The sequence below is a fragment of the Hemitrygon akajei genome, unplaced genomic scaffold (genome assembly GCF_048418815.1).
Source record: "Hemitrygon akajei unplaced genomic scaffold, sHemAka1.3 Scf000075, whole genome shotgun sequence".
Lineage (NCBI taxonomy): Eukaryota > Metazoa > Chordata > Chondrichthyes > Myliobatiformes > Dasyatidae > Hemitrygon > Hemitrygon akajei.
In genome coordinates, this window is record NW_027331961.1 from 3,434,347 (window position 1) to 3,454,664 (window position 20,318).

A 20,318-nucleotide genomic window follows, 5' to 3' on the forward strand; every position below is an offset into this window, starting at 1 on the left:
GTAAAGCTCAGGAAGGTCGAATCAAACAGAGCCCTCGAGAATGTGTGTGAGGTCCTTAATGAGTAACTTACATCAATATTTACCAAGGAGAAAGACAAGGAGGATAGGGAGACCAGTGCGGAGAGTACAAGTATACACAGGCATTTTGAAGTAAGGGAGGAGACAGTGTTGGGTCTCTTAGAGTGCATTAAGGCGTAAAAGTCTCCAGGCCCTGATGGGATATACCACACGTTACAGAGAGAGGCAAGTGAAGAGATTGCTGGGGCCTTGACCAATACACTTGTGACCAGCCTAGCCACAAGCCACAAGCAAACCTCATGTTGATGCATTATTCAAGACATGATCCAGGGAATAATCCTGATGAACATTGAAACTGCCAAGAGACAGTCGGCTATGAACCAAGTGCTGATAAATGGGACCAGTGCAGACAGTAATTGGATGGTCAGAACAGGTAAGGCCTGCCAAAGACTGTTCCCGTGCTGTGTGATCCACCACTCCGAACACGCTGAATTAAAGATGGTGGCACCACAAGGCATTGATTTCAAAACTCCACATCCCTCTCCAATTTGAAATAAACCAGACTGAACCCCTTTGTTACCACTGCGAATATCCGTTTCTGTCAAGGTAACATACAGATTGAACACTTCAGCTAAACAACTGGCAATTGATGAAGTTCCTTAGTCTTCTTCCATTAATGTTGCTTCCTTACAGCAAAACTAACCCTCTCATTGTGTCAGAATCAGTGATTTAAACCTGCTCCAAACACTATGCTTTCATCTGCACATTTCCCTGCACATTGTAACTTGAACCATCTCACTGAGGGTCTGATGGAGACACAACCCCTGCCGTCAACACATGTGATCACATCTCCCCTGCTTCTGACATTTCCAATTCCCTCAGAATGGTTTTCTGATTCAGTCTAAAGGTTATGGTCCATTCAACTCGTTCTCAGAGCTGACAAACCATGTCTTCCCACTGCCTCTTCCACCTCTTTCCTCCCCCTCCAGCCCTGACAAACCGTGTCTTCCCACTGGCTCTTCCACCTCTTTCCTCCACCTCCAGGGAAGCTGCATTTCCATATGACCATAAGACCTCCTTCCAATCAGGCACTGATTTATCAATGCTGGAATCTTTCCTGTAATACCATGGGCTCCTAGCTTGTTAAACAGCCTCAAGTGTGGCTCCTTGTCACAGGCCTTTCGAAAATCCAAGTACCCAACATCAACGTATTCACCTCTCTCTATCCTGCTTGTTCTTTCTTCAAATAAAAATAGCCGAATATCCTGCTACTAATTCAATATGCCAGCAACAACCTCCGACAAATAAGAGACCCCCTGAATTTAATGTTTCGAGTTTTTCCATCGCTCACTGATTGGAAACGATTGATGTACGTGCAAAGTAAATGCGATATCAGGCAAATTCACCAGCGGGAAATGGTCTGAAATGCAAATGATGGCGCTGTGATCCTGCAATTTGCTTCCAGTCAGTGAAAAATACACTGAAGGGGAAGGGCATCCATATCTTGCTGTCGACTTTGACCGGTTGTTATCTCTGGGAGTTAGCAATCTCGCCACAGCCGCTCCCCTTTGCCCATTACCCGAAGTTTACAACTGCGGACAACTGTTAAAGATGGCTTTTAAATGGACCAACTTAAATCAGTGCAAGCCCAGGCTAACGGTGGCCCAATTAAATCTGGAGAAAGGGAATGTCCGCTGATCAAAAGAGAACATTATTCCAAATGCATAATATTCCATCAGAGTTGAGAGCGCCCTTGCTTCTGCTGTCTCTGTGCAATAAACCCACAGCGATCTTTGCCCTGAGCTGTCGCTGGAGTTTATAATCTGACAATAAACTGGTCCCAAGGTGAACAATAACTCAAAGCGACGGCACCAACCGAACGGAACCAGGATGCGGGTTATGATTCCTCTCTGGAGGTGGTAAAATGTCGCGCACTGAAGTATTAATTCTAGTTCGGACTAGAAGTTAGAAAGACTCATTCAAGCAAGGTGAGTCTTTGTGTGGTTTAACACAAGCGTTGTGGAACAGGGTGTGACGTTACATGCTGAATAGACTGAAGTTCTGGTTTATGAGCGTGTTATCAACTGAACATTGCTCAGGGTGTGTTCACTTACTGGTAGGGACATAAAATTCAGACACTCGGATTCACTGAAACCAGACCTAGGAGTCCTGCATCAGGTAAGAACATGGACTGTATTCGGGAATGTTATGGTGTTTTAATAAGCCTACTTCTAACGGCAGTAGTTCTAATATTTCTACCATATCAATATTACCATTGAAATCGCGCGGCTTTACGGATCTGCGCGCTCGATTATTCTGTATGTGTGTTTTTTCAGCGAAGACGAGGTAGATCTGACAGTGATATTTATATTAACAAATAATGTGATAATTCTTACTGGCCGTAGACGAAAATAGCAGATTCTACACTCAGTGGGCGCTTTACTATGTACCTACTGTACCTAATAATGTGGCCACTGAGTGCATGTCCGGGAGCATCTGCTGCTGTTACCCGTTCGCTTCAATGCTGACCTCTACTCTGTGTTCGCTGGAACTCGATAAAGACGGGGAGTTGATTGTATTCGCTGTCATTTAGATGAAGGTGAGGAGATTTTATCCGCTGGTGGTTACATAAATGAATTAAGCTTATGCTGGAGACATCGAACATCACCTGGATTCCGAACAGGAATGTGGGGAACATGTTTGCTGCTGTAAGGGGAAACAGTTTTTTTTCCCCACTGAGGTGGAACTAGTGTCTCTTTTCCTCAAAGGGAAAGAGAAGAAGAGTTTTCTTTCAATGTGGTTAATTCGGCAGCGCACAGATCCTCGACAGGCAACGGAGTGAAGTGTTGCAGCCGGTCGCAGGGATGTGTCACTGAGATCACGGTGCAGCTGTGATCATAGAGAATGGCGGAACAGGACTGACGGGACGAATGTCCTGTTACTACTTCAATAGACCAGTAGCACATTCTGACGAATATGAGACCCGGTGTATTTAACATTTGATGTTTTTCCTTCGATCTCAGACGAGGAACGGTAGATGTATTTGTAAAGTAAGTGCAGTACCTGCCAAATTGGCCGGCGGGACATGGTCATAATTTCATATGGTTCTACGTTGCCATGGTAACTTGTTTCCAGTAAGCGAGCAATAATCTGAAGGGGAAGGGCGTTCTTATCTCGCTGTTGACTTTGACCGGTTGTTATCTCTGGGAGATGGTTATCTCGGCACAGTTGCTCCTCAATCGGCCCATTATTGTAATGGACCAACTGTGGACTTCTGTTAAAAATGGTTCTTTCTGAACAGGCTGACCTTCAAGTCAGTTCCAGGCAGCCGGGGCAGACTTAGGGAATGTCCAGTGTTCAAAAGGAAATATATATATATATAAATGGCTCCAAATGCATAATATTTTACAATCGCCCTTCCTTCTGCTCTCTCTCTGCAATAAACCCACAGCGATCTTTGTCCTGAGCTGTACCTGGAGTTTATAACCCGGCAATAAACTGGTCCCAAGGCGAACAATAAATCAAAGGGACGACACCAACAGAACCGAACCAGGATACGGGTTGTGCTCCCTCCCTGGAGCAGATCAAATTTTCGAGAGAAAGGTAATCATTGCATCGGGCAGTGAAGTCGTACTTTTGGCTCGAACCACATGTTAGATACGAGTTTTGGCGTTTTTCACTACAGGCGTTGTGGAACGAGCTGTTGCGTTACATGCTGAATAGACTGAAGCTCAGGTTTATGAGCGTGTTATCAACTGAACATTGCTCAGGGTGTGTTCACTTACTGGTAGCGCCATAAAATTCAGATGTTCGGATTCGCTGGAAACAGAATCAGGAGCCCAGCACCAGGTAAGGACAGGGTCATAGGGGAAATGCTATGGTGCTTTATTACGCCCACTGGTCGCCCTAGTAATGCTATTGTTTCTATCAGTTCAATATTGTCCTTAGGGTTGCGCGGATTAACGAATGTGTGTGTTTTATTCTGTTTGTGTGTTTTGTTTTTTAACAAATACTTTATATATCCGGCAGTGATATTTAGGATAAAAATTCCTGTAATAAATCTCACTGACAGTTGATAAAAGTATGGAAGTCTACACTCAGGGGGTACGTTTTTATGTACCCCTGTACCTAATGATGTGACACTGAGTGAATGCTCGGGGTTTACTGCGGCTGCACCCCGTCCACATTCTCTGTTCGGCGCTCAGTGACTCTCTTCTGCACGCCTCTGTCGGAGTGCGTGGTTATTTGAGTTCTTGCCGCTTTCCTGTCGGATTTAATCAGTCTGGCAAATCTCACTGACCTCTCTCATTAACGCGGCCTTTAGAACCGCTGTTCACTGAATTTCCCTTTGGTTTGATTCCGGACCATTCTCAGTAAACCGACAGATTTATACTTGAGAATCCAAGCTGCTGATCAGTTTCCGTAACACTCAGACCACCCGGTCTGGCCCCAGCCATCACTCCACGGTCAACGTCACTTACATCACATTTATTTCCTCTTCAGATGTTTGGCTTGAATAACAACTGAACCCGGTGACCATATCTGCATGTGTTTGTGCTTTGAGTTGCAAGCAGATGATTAACAGATTCGTATTAATGAGCTGGTATAGAGTTGTACCGAACAAAGAGGCCATTTAGTGCATTTCCCATTTAGGCAAACCCTCACCCATCTCGAATATGAACACGGATGAGATCTGGGCCTGATTATTGATGATTTGCATGTTTGTAACAACAGCCTGTCGCTGACAAGGCAGTGGATAAAACACTGTTATAAGTTGGGGATAATCTGGAGAGAGAGACCCGTCACTGTTCCCACTAAACTGCGCGTCTGCATAACCAAAATGCTCCCACGAATGGAGTTTCCAGCACTTTATAAGTGATGGAGGAGACTCGATGGTCTGAATCACTTCATTCTGCTCTGATATCTTATCATGACTGAATGATGAGTCCTTCGTATCCCGTATCAGGATTTGTGACGTGTGAGGGACAATTACAGATTTGTTCCATGAGATCCTTTTATTTGTCTTCAGCGTTTAAATTTCAGTGAGATTCGCTTTTGAAAAAATTGAGCAGAAATATTTTTTCTCCTTTGTATTGTTAATGTGCTTCATTATCTCTCTGGTTAAAGTTAGACCTGCGGTGAGAGATTTATTGGAAGAAAAGCCCACAGCTGGAAAGAAGCCACGAATGAGAACGAGGGAACAGCTACGAGCGAACCAGCCCGAGGACTGAGAGTATCAACTGAAGAGAACCCTCTGACTCAGAGTTTTCATTGATTCAGTCAGGAGAAAGTTTGGTGAGTCTCATTCACTCGAACACTGGTCCTGTAAACATTACATATCTTTACAAAGGAAGGTACAAATTAGGTGGAATGCCTCGGTCAGACCAAGTTGCAATCACTCCAGGTCTGATAATGTGCTTTCAGAAGCCCAGCTCTTTAAAGTCACTCATATTCTCTGAGTGTTTGCTCTTTTGAAGATGCTGCATCATCTGAAGAAGCTTTTGGTTAGTTCTGATGTTTCCTTGTTACGTTATAATCATCTTAAAATGCGTTGACAATTTCCTCCCTTTATAAGAAGCCCCAAGTGCGTCGTGTTGTAGTGATTGTAGAAATGTGGAACTACCATGAACTGGAGCAACATGCCCTTGATCCCACTGGCTATTGCAATCTGCAGTGATATACTTACCCTCGAATATATCGTCGCGTAGGCCTCTGCTGAGAACAGACCATTTATAAAGCAAAATATCCCAACTCTGCATTTTATTCAGTCCTCACCAGCACATGGCAACCTATAATTTACATTGACATACCTTGGCCTCATCAGGTACTTTTCTGCTAATTACATTGTCAGAACCTGTGAAGGTGACATTAAGCAGAGGTGGAAATTCAAAGTTATGTTCCAATGGACGTTGTGCATGGGACTTCAGCAAAGCCTTTGACAAGGTGTCACATGACAGCTTGGCCCCGATGATTAGGTCCCATGCTGTCCGGAGTGAATAAATTGGATGTATTCAAAATTAGCTTCAAGGTAGCAAGCAAAGAGTGCTGGTTGAAGGTTTCTCCTCGCAATGGAGGCGAGTAATTAGCGGTGTGCCGTGAGGCTACAATTGGGCCTTTGATATTCGTTATTTTATAGCAATGATTTGGATGCGATTACACAAGGATTACTTGACTGGTAAGTTCGCAGAATGCACAACATTAGTAGTTGCTGTTCACAGTGAAGATTATCGTAGCATCTAGGGGATCTAAATGGACAGGGGCTGGTAAAGAGATTGCAAACCCAATCTGATCAACAGCGGATTCATGCAGATGTTGGGGATCATGTGGAGGAAACAGCCAGAGGAAGTGGATGAGGCAGGTGCAGTTGCAAAATTCAAAAAGCAGTTGGGGTGAGTAGATGGAGTGAAGAGGCCAGAAGGGAGATGGCCCCATCACAGGAATTTGTGACCAGCTCAGTGGGCACTGTGGTTGGCATTGTCTCGTTGGGCTGAACGCTCTGAATTTGCATTCTATTGCTCTGTGACTCTGTCAGCAGATGCGCCAGGTATCAGTGGACAGATATGGTGTGGAAGTGGTTACTAACAGGAAATGTTTGGTCCCCATGCCAAATGCTACAGGGGATGGAAATACTGTCATATTTGCAAAGTAGTCGTACTCTCTGACTCACTGTCTGCTTGTTGTGAAATTTAGAGCCTCACCAGCAGGTGGAGCTGTCCTGCAGAGCGACCAAAGTGTTATCAAGACGACGACAATCAACAATCGCCAGTCAGAATCAAAATGGACAAAGGTATGATCACAGGGATCTTTGAATTAAACTTTTATCGCGTTTGTACACACTAGTTCAGGTGAAAAAAACTGACACAGGTGTTAACAGTGGATAGAAAAGTTTCATCAAGCAGTGTCATTTATCCCACTGGTAAAGCGGCCTTGAGTAATTGATCAACCCAACAGTTCCAGCGCAGGGACCTGACACCAGTAATGGTCGAATCACTCCGCTCATCATACAAAGCTTCAGCTGTGTGAAAGGAGCAGGGGCTCCTGAATCAGGTGGTCGTGAGTGAAACACAGACAAGAATGTGACAGAGATCTCGTGGTTTATGTAAATGTTCAGGGTCAGGGTCCGTTTTACCTCCAGACAGGCCCTGATATGTAAGACATCTTCAACTTTCATTTATAAAATTCAGAAGCAGATGATAGGAGCATTTCCGGGATTTCCGAGATTCTATGATAACACAGCATTTCAGGTTTTGGAAGGAAAGCTACCAACTCCCCCCTGGTTTTTCTTGCCTGCTACGCAAAGGAGGAGGGGTGTCACCGAAATCTGTTTTCTGTAGCGGAGCGGAGATCATTGCCGGTGCTGGGAATGGCTGAGGATCAGGAGGCAGCTCATTGTAGATACATTTGTGATCTGCTTCGGAGTTCTAACACCCCACTGAATGTCTGGGATGTGGAGAAATGGTGACCCTGAGTTTCTAACTATTTCCCTCTTGATATGATCTTCCACATGAATTTAAATTCCTAGGATCTTGGCTGGGAAACCCGGCATAACCAATGACCAAATGTCTGTGTCACCTGTAGACACTGCGATTGTGCTCAAATCTGAGATTCCAGCTGGAATAAAAACGATGCTCCAGCCTGGAAACGGGTCCTTCGGCCCATATAATTCATGCTGATCTAAATGTCCCATTTTCCTGCAGTTTTCCCAAACTTCCCTCGTAAACTTCTTCTCCCCTTTTTCCTGCCCACATGCTCTCAATTTTGTAATTTTATTTGTGTTTGCGGCCTCCTCTGGATGCATGTCATTTATACCCATCAGCAACCACGTGAAAAAATGCCCGTTTGGTCCCTTTTAAATCTCTGCGCTCGAGTCTCAGACGCCCCTACCCGGGGAAAAAGTCTGTGACCATCTACCCTATCTGCACACGATTACTGTGTGTGTGTGTGTGTGTGTGTGTGTGTGTGTGTGTGTGTAAGGTTTCCCTTCAAGCTCCTGAGCTCCAGGGCAAGCTGTCCCAGCCCAACCATATAACACAAAAAACAACACCCTAGCCCAGTACCGTAGTGTTCATTCTTCACTAAACACTTTCCAGCTTCATCACCTCCATCCTATAGATTAGCAACTGCAACTACACACAAAGCTCTATAACCAAGACTTAGCCAATGACATGCATAGTTGTTACATGATGATCAGCAGGTGGGGGATAAGATGGGAACCAGGGGAGAGGTCAGCATAGATCTCAAGGGAATGATCAGCCTGCGACCCCGGGGACCGGACGACGTGCGTCTCAAGGGAATAGTCAGTCTGTGACCAAGGGCACTGGAGAAAGCAACTCCAGTCCCCTTGTCCAGTCTCCAGCCCCTCGTGTGACAAAGCAACTGGAGAATGTGTGATCCAGCAGACTGGACCATGTGTAATCCCGTTGCTGGTCTTTGTGTGACACAGACTACTGGACAGTTAGTGACTGAGGGAGATTTTAACTTGTGGAAGATAATCACAGTGATATTTCCCAGCATCACCGGACACCGATGTATTATGATCCCGTGGTCATCCGTGTGTTCAACTGCTGTGATTAGTATTACTGTGCTTATTGTGCTATTTTACTGGGAGTAAATGTGTCCGGTCACCGGCTTATCGGGATGATCACCTGACAGGATGTACGATTCACATTAATCAGCACAGTTCCACTCCAAATCTGGTCAGCCAGAGTCTCGGCTCCATTGCAATCTGAATCAGTTTTGCTCAGATCTATATCATACTTGTTGTGGTGAACTACATATACCTGTCTGGACTGCTCCTGTAGCTCCTCCCACAGACCCTTGTATAAAGGCGATTGAGGCCTGATGCCCGGCCTCATTCTCCAGGATGTAGTGTTGTTCATTCTTCCAGTCAATAAAAGCCGATATCTCGCTTCTTACGTCTCAGAGTGGGTTATTGATGGTGCATCACTTGTATAACCTGCAATTCATTATTTATTTCATGTTGAAAATTGAAACTAGTATGGAAAGTACTGAAGAGGACTTTACCAGGCGAATCATCGAGGGAAGATGATCGGGACACGGGAAGCAAGGTACCAAAGCAGGGTCAGATTGAGAGCGATGTCCCAATGGAATGCGGTCCGGCCGCAGAGGAGGAGGAGCAAATTCAGCTCAGAGACAGTGACGTCAGAGACACCGATCAGGACCCTGGAACCGGCACAAGGGAGGCGACCGTCTGTCGGCTCGGACGCTCATTAAACATGGAATTGTCCAGTCCTCAACAAGGAGCAGGTGAGTGAAATATGAGACTGACGGGTTCTCAGAATGTGGCAGGGAGGAGGACAAAGGTGAGGCCTTTTTCGAGGGCTGATCAGATGAGAGAGGGAATGTGTGGGTGTGGTACATGTGGTGTAGTCGGCAGCCGTTACCCCACTACAGGAAATGCACTACCTGCTCTGAGGATTTCCAGAATGTGCAATGGAGGAAATGCAACTGAGCAGATGAGAAGAGTGTTTCCAGGATGTGAATCAGGGGAAATGTATTCGCCAGGATGGAAAGGGTATCTCTGGGAAGTGAATATTACCTACCGTCCCAGCATTTATTGCCCATCCAAAACTGAAATAGGTGAGTGGGTGGGATGGGGGATGACTGGTTTGCATTAAATCTGGCCCTTCTATTAACCTCGGACATTGTTTGTTGGGTTTTAAGGCAAGTGTTACATTCAAGTCAAGTCAAGTCACTTTTTTATTGCCATTTCGACCATAACTGCTGATACAGTACACAGGAAAAATGAGTCGCTTTTCAGGACCATGGTGTTGCATGACACATTACAAAAACTAGACTGAACTACGTAAAAAACAACAGAGAAAAAGAAAAAAACACACAACAACTACACTAAACTACACACCTATCTAGGACTGCATAAAGTGCACAAAACAGTGCAGACATTACAATAAATAATATACGTGACAATAGGGCAGTAAGGTGTCAGGCCAGGCTCTGGGTATTGAGGATTCTGATAGCTTGGGGGAAGAAACTGTTACATAGTCTGGCCGTGAGAGCCCGAATGCTTCGGTGCATTTTCCCAGATGACAGGAGGGAGAAGAGATTGTATGAGGGTTGCATGGATCCTTTATAATGCTGCTGGCTTTACGGATGCAGCGTGTAGTGTAAATGTCCGTGATGGCGGGAAGAGAGACCCCGATGGTCTTCTCAGCTGACCTCGCTATACGCTGCAGGGTCTTGCGATCTGAGATGGTGCAATTTCCGAACCAGGCAGTGGTGCAGCTGCTCAGGATGCTCTCAATACAACCACCTTAGAATGTGATGAGGATGGGGGGTGGGAGATGGACTTTCCTCAGACTTCGCAGAAAGTGGAGACGCTGCTGGGCTTTCTTTGCTATGGAGCTGGTGTTGAGGGACCAGGTGAGATTCTCCGCTAGATGAACACCAAGAAATTTGTTTTGTTCACATTCAGAGACAGGCTGCTGGCTCTGCACCAGTCCGTTAGTTGCTGCACCTCCTCTCTGTAAGCTGACTCGTCGTTCTTGCTGTGTGTTGCAGCACAGTCGTGGGTCAGCAGAGTGAACAGCAGTGGTCTGTGCACACAGCCCTAGGGGGACTCCGTGCTCAGTGTGATGGTGTTGGAGATGGAGAATTAATCCAATTTTGTATCTGTAGGCAGGTTCAAGACACGGTTTTTGGTTGAGTTGGGTGAGAGCGGTGGAGACGAGGGATATCTGAGTTCAAGCCTACATTTCCCTTTTTATATTCACAGAGCCAGAGTTTACAATCTCCGACCTCCTGGCACATGGGGAGGAATATCGACTGTACCAACTGACAAAGTTCTACAGGGACAGACTCAAACAAGCAATTGAAGAAAAGGTTGAGAGACTGGGTTGGATGTTGACAAAGGAGGGACATTTCAGTAGAGAAGAAAATGCGGTGAGTGCAGTCCGTGTATTGTCACTGATCTGCTGGTATCAGAGGGAATAGGGATCAACATTAAACTCCTGCACGTTTTAGGAGATCGACTTGGGAATGGAGACTTTGATCACTGACTTGTCTCTCGCAGATCTGGTTTCAGTTTTTAAGGTGGGGAGCACTGGGAACTGCAGGTTTAGCATCACCTTTTCTTGTATCACCTGCTGTATTTATCAGTGTGAAGTAAGAGCAGTGGCTGCATATCTGGACTTCCAAAAGGCATTCGGTCTGAAACTAATTTCAAATCTTGGCTGAACCGTCGGGTAGCTTCCCCTCATCTCATTAATCCAGGATGAGTAGTAAACTGTCAATTGGGCCAACCGGCTTCACTGCGGTACCTGAGGGAGGGAAACCAGCTAACCACAGCTTGTCTTGGTTCCGTGAGTTCCCAAACAATGTGTGGCTGACTTGTCATAGTCACAGCAAGGTACAGTACAGAAACAGGCCTTTTGGCCCATTTATTGCATGCCAGACTACAGAATCTACTTATTCCCATTGACCTGCACCGGGCCATGGCGCTCTATACGCTCATTACGCAAGCATCTTTTCAGAATTCTCTTCAGCACTTGCACTACTTGCCCTGCTAGCTAGTTTCGCACTCTCACCACCCTCTGAGTAAACCGGTTTCACTTTTGTACCCTTTGAACTTTTCACCTTTCACCCTTTAGTGATAACCTCTTGTTGTAGTACCTCTTTACCTCAGTACAAAATGCCTGCTTGCATTTTTCCCATCTATATCCCAATGTAATTGTGTATACTTCTATCAAATCTCCGCTCAATCTTTCATGTCCCAATGAATAAAGTCCTAATCAGTTCACTCTTTTCTTATAACTTAGGTCTTCCAGTCCAGGTAACATCCTTATAATGTTTTTTTTTCTGTACTCTTTCAAACATTTCCATCTGTCCTGCAGGTAGGTGTGCAGAACTGCACATAATATCCAAATTAGGCCTCTCCAACGTCTTATACAACATCATATCGTACACGATATTTTCAATTACCAAGGATAATGTGCTAAGAAACTTACTTTCAGAGCCTATCAACATTTGCTGCCACTTTCAATGGCTTATGCACCTGTATTCCCAAATCACTTTATTCTACCGGTCGCTGTGTAAGATCTACCCTGATTGGTCCATCCAAAGTGCAACATCTTGCACCTGTCAGCATTAAATTGCATCGGCCCTTTTTAAACCCATTCTCCAGTTGGTCCAGACCTCACTGCAAGCTTTTGCAATCTACCTCTTTGTCAACTGCACCTTCCCAATGTTGGAGTCATCAGCAAATTTGCTGATGCTCTTAACTGTAATTTCATCCAGATCATTGATATAGATGACAAACAACAATAGCACAGCACCGATCCCCATGACACTGCACGAGCTACAGGCGCCAAACAGAAATGCAACAGTCTATAGTGACAGTCCGGATTCTTTCCAAAAAGTTAGTGTCTAATCCAGTTTACTACTTTATTTTGAATGCTAAGCAACTGAATCTTCTAGACCGACCTCCTATACGGGTCCTTGTCAAATACCGTGCTGAAGTCCATGTAGACAATATCCACAACCTTGCCTTCATCAACTTTCCTGGTAACTTCCTCGAAAAACTCTGAGATTGAATAGATGTGAAAGATCACGCACAAAGCTGATATCTTATGACCACAAACATCAATAGTTTGATCTAAAAGGGCAGAAGAAAGCACAAAACATAAAATAAATCTGGTAATCTAGCTGATATCTCATGATCCCAAAAAATCAACAGGTTGTCCTGAAAGGGAAGAAGATCAGTAGGATTTCCTGAAAGGGAAGGGGCAAACAAAATAAAAACTGCTAACTTGCTGAATATCTGACTAATGAGAGACAGGGACACACCATTTCAGGTCACTCTCCTTGGAGCTCACAAACAGTGATTGTCTTGTCCTAGATCTGACCTATTCAGCCATGAGTGGTATTAGAAAATCAAGTGTGTTACACCCGTGAGTAACTCTGTTCTCGTTGGGATTCATTGGCGCTGTCTGTAATGAATCACACAGGCATTATCCAAAGGCAAGAGGTAATCTGTAAATATGATGCTGATCTATAAATTCATCATCTGGAGACGACTGCTTTACTGGTTAAATTTCTTTCACAACTGTAACTCCTCGGACCTGGTAGCAGTGAAACTGAGGGATTATTTCACAGTGCAGTGGGCCATCAGGGAATTATGCTGATTTATTTCATAATTGTTGTCCATTATTCCCTACTGATATCTGTTCTAGGAGATCAATCATTCAAATCCGGGACATAGAACATAGAACAGTACAGCATAGTACAGGTCCTTCGGCCCACAATGTTGTGCTTACCCTTAAACGCTGCCTCTCTTATTTCTCAGAGCAATGTCCTAAGTCCATCCATATTCAGTTACCTTAATTCCATCATAGGTGTATGTTGCTTGAAGACTATTCAATGTTTAATTCATAATTCCTCAGTTAATCAGGAAGCCCATGCCTGCATTCAGGAAGTCATTACCATTTTACGGTATCAGTGCCAGGCAGTAACCATCTCCATTATAAGATAGCCGCACTGACATTTCTTAATCTTCTTTTGTCTTTACACATCATAAGACCATAGGGCATCAGAACACAATTGGCCATTAGGCCCATCGATTCTGCTCTGCCATTACATCATGGGTGATTTACTATCCCTCTCAACCCCATTCTCCTGCCTTCTCCCAGTGAACTTTGCTGACCTGACTAGTCAAGAAGGTACCAACCTCTGATTTAAATGTACCCAATGACCTGGTCTCCGCAGCTGTCAGTGCCAATGAATTCTACAGATTCACTACTCCTAGGCTAAATAATCTGCTCATTTCTATTCCAAATGGACGTCCCTCTAATCTGAGGCTGTTCCGTCTGGTTCTAGACTCTCCCACGTAAAAGCAACCTCTCCACATCCTCTCAATGTCTTTCGATATTCCACAGGTTACAATTAGATTCCCCTTCATTCTTCCACACTCCAGCCAGTACAGGTGCATCCAGGATCCATTCCCATCAAAATCTGGTTTAATATCACTGGTTCTGTTCGTTTAGATTCCTCTCTGGATTTTTCACAACGCCATCACATATTTTCTCTGATTAGGGGATCAAAATATGCGAGTGCGGTCTGGCCAGTGCTTGTTCTTATATTCTGATCCTCTCGAAATGAATGCTAGCATTGTATTTGCCTTTCCGAACACAGACTCAACCTGCACGGAATCCTGCACCAGGTCTCCAGAGACTCTTTACAACTCCGATTTCTGAATTTTCTCCCAGATTCAAAAATAGTCTACGTCTTCATTATTTCTGCTAAAGTATATGGCCACGTACCTCACTATACTACATTTCAATTGCCACTGATGTGTCCATTTTCTCATAGCTCCATGTCCTCCCGCGAATTCCCTGCTTCCTCAACACTTCCCTTCCCTCCCCATATCTTCGTAACGCCCACAATAATGGCCATAAAGCCTACAAATCATTGACATAACGGAAAAAGAAACTGTCCCAAAACCAACCACTGCATAACACCACTGGTCACCAACATTCGACCAGAGAAAGCCCTATTTGTTCCCATTCTGTGCTTCCTGGCAGTCAGACAAATCTGTCTGGAGAAAATCTTGGATCCTCTATCCATGCCAGTGCCTTTCTTGTCCTACTGTCGGCCCTTGTTAAACGGCATCATGTGGGACACCTGGTCAAAGGTCCTCAGGAAGTCCAAGTAAACAACTTGCACTGACTCTCTGTTGTCGACCCAGCATGCTGTTCTCTCAAAAAATTCCAACAGTTCTGTCAGGCAAGATTCCCTTCCATGGATGTTGGCCTTTTTCCTATCATGTGCGTCCAAATACCCCGAAACCTAATTATCGACTGCTGACATCTTCCCAAACGCTGATCAGACTAACTGGCCTATAGTTTAAAATGATCAGTCCTCCGGAACCATTCCAAAATCTAGTGATTCTTGAGCGATCATTACTAATGTCTCCACAATCTCTTCAGCCTCCTCCTTCAGAAGCAATCGGGTGAGTTGATCTGGACTCATCTATCTTCAGAACTTTCAGCTTCCCAAGCGCCTTCTCCGCAATAATTGCAAATACACTCACTTCTGCCACCTGACATTCTCAAATATCTGGCACGTTCTAGTGTTTTTACAGTGAGGACTGACGCAAAATGCCGACCAATATCTTCCGGCATTTCCTTGTCCCCTGACAGGACCGCTCCACTGTCATTTTCCGGTGGTCCAATATCCACTCTCCTCTCTTTCAATCTTCATATATCAGACGGACGTTTTGGTAAGCTATTTTACATTATTCTCTAGCCTAGCTTCATATTTCATATTTTCTCTATCTACGGCTTTTTAATTGCCTTCTGTTGGTTTGTAGAAACATCCCAGTCCTCCAGCTTTCTACGATATTTTGTAATATTCTGTGCCCTCTCCTTTGCCTTTGTGCTGCTTTGACTACCTCGTCAGCCATGGTTGATCATCCTCCCTTTAGAATAATTCTTCATCATTGTGATTGTTTGTCCTCCGAGAAACTTCAGCCATTCCTGCTCTGCCATTGTCCCTGTTAGTGTCATTTTCGAATTTATTATTGCCCAGTTCCTCTCTCATTCCGAGGTAATTCCTTTATTCAACTGTAGCACTGATACCTCTAACTTTACTTTCTCCCTTTCAACCTGCTGGCTGAGTTCTGCTATTTTATGATCACTGCCTCTTAAGGGTTTATTTAGCTGAAGCTCCCTAATCAAATCTGGTTCAATACACAACACAGACTCCAGATCCGTCTTTCCTATAGCGGGCTCAACCATAGGCTTCTCTCAAAAGCCATCTCATAGGCATTCTATAAATTCCCTCACTTGGGATTCAGCACCGACCTGATTTTCCAAAGCTACCTGCATATTGAAACTCCCCGTGACAATTTTAGCATTGACCTTTTTCCATGCCTCTCCTCTCCCCCATTGTAATTTGTAGCCCACATCCTGGCTACTGTTAACATGCCTGTATATAATTTCCATCAGGGTCATTTTACCTACGCAGTTTCTTAACATCCTCATCGTCTAATCCGACATCAACTCTTTCTCAGGACTTTTCATTTTTAATGACAGCAGCTTCGACGCAACACTTTCACCTACCTGTGTATCCTTTCGATTCAATATTTATCCTTGGATTTAAGCACCCAACTATAAACTTTTGTCAGCCACGATTCAGTGATGCCCGCCATCCATTTGTTTTTGCTCTCTCTCCCCTCTCTCCCGTTCTTGTTGTCACATCTTGTTGATGTAATGCTGCACATTGACAGATCGAGGAAATCAATCACATTGTATCTACTGCAGGGTGTCAGGAAATCCTTATTCTTACACACTATTGATTTAGAATTTCCTTCAGTTACTGTTTCTCTGTTAATGACTGAACCCAGAGAGGATGAGGCAACAGCCCAGTGACTGCATCTGTTCTGAAGCTACTGGTGCCATGAACAGATACTTTCCTGCACATTCTCCATGTCTGTTTGTCTGCTCCACAATAAATTCATTGTTTCCTTTTGTAGAAAGTCACTGAAATGACAGAGAAGGGAAACCGGGCAGAGAGTTCCAGACTCTTCCTCAGTTTGGTGAATGGCAAAGGCTCCCAGGCCCGGAGGGTGATGTGGGAATCCTTTCTGATGTGGAGGACTGAGTTACCGAAGTTGGACAGAATACTGAAGGAAATACAGGAACTCGGTATGTTAAAACCACGCACTGAACACAAAGGCACATTGAGATAAACATTTTAGTTATTTTAATTATTTTAGCTCTGTTTCCATGGATTTTTTTAAATATTTAAACAGGTCCTGATCCACAGGAATACATGAACATCGGCCAAGGTTTATCTGAATTACCCACTCAGCTGATAGGTGAGTGATCAAATGCACAGTTCAAACCACATCTCAAGTGTTAGTTTGTGACTTGGCAAAACCCGGGAATCAAAATTCGCCATTAATCATTCACTGATCTCTGGATTCAAGTAACAATTCAACGAATCTCTCTTTGCAGCCTGAATATTCTACAATATATTTTTCTATTAATCCAGCTGTTGGTTCTGCTGAAGCCTTCACTCCAGGTCCTAACGCTCTGGGAATCCCAACACACCCTAGGCAGGCTCCTGATACACTCTATGACCCAGTCCAGGTGACTTTTCTATCTTCAGACCTTTCATCTTCCAAGCCCCTTTTCCTTTGTAATAGCACTACACGCAATTCTGTTTGCTGATTATCTTTACCTTTTGGAATTCTGCTAGTGACTTGCACAGAGTTTGTCTGGCATTTCCTTTTCACCCGTTACTGCAACTACAACAGCAGTTTCTAGTGGCCCGATATCGACCCTCTCCCTTTTTTCACTCTTTATATATCTGGGAAAGAAAAAAAAAGAACTTTGGTATCCTTTCTTATATTATTGACCATTTCCTTGCATTTCCTGCACATTCATGTATAACTAGGAGCATCTATAACATAGTTGCCTCCGACATGACCCTAGTCACTAGACTCTAGACACTAGAATACTACAGCACAGTACAGGCTCTTCCGCCCCGGATGTTGTGCCGACCCATGTATTCCTTTAAAAGGAGTACTAAACCCACACTACCCCGTGACCCTCTATTTTTCATTCAACCATGTGCCTGTCCAAGAGGTTCTTATATACTCTTAATGTTTTAGCCTCAACCACCATCCCTGGCAAGTTGTTCCAGGCACCCACAACCCTTTGTAAAAAACTTACCCCTGATGTCTCCCCTAAACTTCCCTCCCTTAACTTTGTACATATGCCCTCTAGTGTTTGCTATTGGTGCTCTGGGAAACAGGTACTAGCAATCCACCCTTATCTATGCCTCTCATAATTTTTTAGACCTCTATCAAGTGCCCTCTCATCCTTCTACGCTCCAAAGAGAAAAGTCCCAGCTCCGCTAACCTTGTTTCACATTACTTATTCTCCAAACCAGGCAACATCCTGGTAAATCTCCTCTGCACCCTCTCCATAGCTTCCACATCCTTCCTATAATGAGGTGACCAGAATTGAACACAATACTCTAAGTGCGGTCTCACCAGAGATTTGTAGATTTGCAACTTGGCCTCTCTACTCTTGAACTCAATCCCCCTATTAATGAAACCTAGCATCCCATAGGATTTCTTAACTATCCTATCAACCCGTGCCGCGACTTTAAGGGATATATGGATTTGAACCCCAAGGTCCCTCTGTTCATCCACACTCTTAAGTAACCAACGATTAAACTTGTAGTCAGCATTCTGGTTTGTCCTTCCAAAATGCATCACCTCACACTTATCCGGATTGAACCCCATCTGCCACTTTTCTGCCCAAATCTGCACCCTGTCTATATCCTCTTGTAACCTTCGACAATCTACAGCCCCATCCATAACTCCTCCAATCTTCATGTCATCCACAAATTCACTCACCCATTCTTCCACCTCTACATCCAGGTCATTTATAAAAAATCACAAATAGCAGGGGTCCCAGGACAGATCCCTGCGGCACTCCACTAGTCACCGACCCCCAGGCAGAATACTTTCATTCCACTACTACCCTCTGCTTTCTTCCTGTAAGCCAATTATTTATCCAAACAGCCAAGGTTCCACTTATCCCGTGCCTCATGATTTTCTGGATGAGTCTCTCGTGAGGGACCTTGTCAAATGCCTTGCTAAAATCCATGTAGACCACAACTACTACCGTACCTTCATCAATTGCTTTTTGTTACCTCTTCAAAAAACTCAATTAGCCTCGTGAGGCACGACCTTCCCTTCACAAAGCCATGTTGACCCAGACAGTAAATTCCAGGCACCCACAACTCTGTTAAAAAACTACCCACAATTGCTGTAAATTTACCCCATCTCACCTTAACCAAATGCCCTCTGGTACCAGACACCAGTCATATGTATAAAAAAACCAACAAAATACAGGCTGTCGACCCAGACTCATATCTCTCAAACTTGTACACCTCAGTCAGATCTCTATTCTAACTCCAGAATAAACAAACCAAGTTTATCAAACTTCTACCAGTAGCACATGTCACCGAACCCAGGCAACACCCTGCATATTCCTCTCTACCCCTATCATCCCAGTAAACGTTGACACTCTTCCTAATCAGGAACATATCGACCTGCATTTTAAATATATCCAATGAAGGGTCTTCCTCAGCCGTCTATGACAATAATTTCACAGATTCACCACCCGCCAGCCAAGACATTTCTCCCAGTTTGTGTCCCCGGCAGCCAGGACAATTCCCCACAGTTCTCAAGCATGTTAATATTCTGTATGAGCCTCCCATGTGGGACTTTGTCAAACACTCTACCAATATACAAGTAGACAATATCCATGTGTAACTGCATCTATCTCCTTTGTCACCTCCTGGAGGAACTCAATCAAGCTGGCAAGACACAAACCCAAACCAAAGCCTTGCTACTGAACCCCAAGCCACCTCATACATCCTCTCTGTCACACTCCCATGGGGGAGAACATATAAAAGGCTGAAGGCATGTACCACCAGCCTCAACGACAGCTTTATTCTGCATTTATAAGACTACTAAATATTCACCTACTATGTTATTATTGGCTCTTAATAATAATAAGACAATTTTATATCTAAAATTATAGCATCGTACATCTCGTAACTAATAAAAACTCAGATAACAACTTAGATAACCACAATATACTCACAGGAGAGCAGACAGAATACCATTCGGGTTTGAACAACAGATAACAGATTATGTAATTCTATTTCAAACGCTGTGGAAAGCAGAAAAGTTTCAGTGTTATATTGTCAATCAAAAAAAACACATCTGATTCTGTTCCTCGTGTGATTAAAAGAAGTTCCAAATATATATAAAATTCATACAATACTTGTGAAATTTCTACAACTGATGAAACATTCGCGTACAATAATCGTCCTATTAACAACCACAGAGGAACAACGACCATTATCAAAATAAATGGAGGGAATTTCCAGAGCGACTCACTTACCCAACTATGGTTTTGTCTAGCTTTAAGCCCACTCATAATTTACTGAAACAGATAAAAATCAGGTATCTAATCAGAAAAAATATACGAATTATACCTTGACACAGCTATACATTGATGATTTGAAATTATTTGCTCTTGCATCAGTAAAGCTGAAACAAACAATTGAAATAATGGAACTAATTTCCAAATATATAAGCATGAACTTTAGACTAGAAAAGTACAGAACATGATTAAACATAAAGAAAGGTGCAATAGAGCCGGTAGAATATCAAACAGAGCATCAGGATGCAATGCAACAGAATATGAAACGGATATTTAGGATATCAATAAGCAAAG

The 20,318-nt window shown here is 43.9% G+C and overlaps 1 protein-coding gene across 1 annotated transcript in view; it reads left to right on the forward strand.

Annotated features, from left to right (window-relative positions):
• The first annotated feature begins 339 nt into the window (after window positions 1-339).
• The window catches only part of LOC140722361 (NACHT, LRR and PYD domains-containing protein 3-like), a 39,465-nt gene continuing 19,486 nt past the window's right edge, over window positions 340-20,318 (forward strand). Inside the window, exons 1-6 of the mRNA XM_073037124.1 lie at window positions 340-441; window positions 6,709-6,805; window positions 9,016-9,285; window positions 10,772-10,938; window positions 16,610-16,697; window positions 16,805-16,870. Of these exons, the coding sequence (XP_072893225.1) occupies window positions 340-441; window positions 6,709-6,805; window positions 9,016-9,285; window positions 10,772-10,938; window positions 16,610-16,697; window positions 16,805-16,870 (790 nt within the window). The remainder of the gene's footprint in view (window positions 442-6,708; window positions 6,806-9,015; window positions 9,286-10,771; window positions 10,939-16,609; window positions 16,698-16,804; window positions 16,871-20,318) is intronic.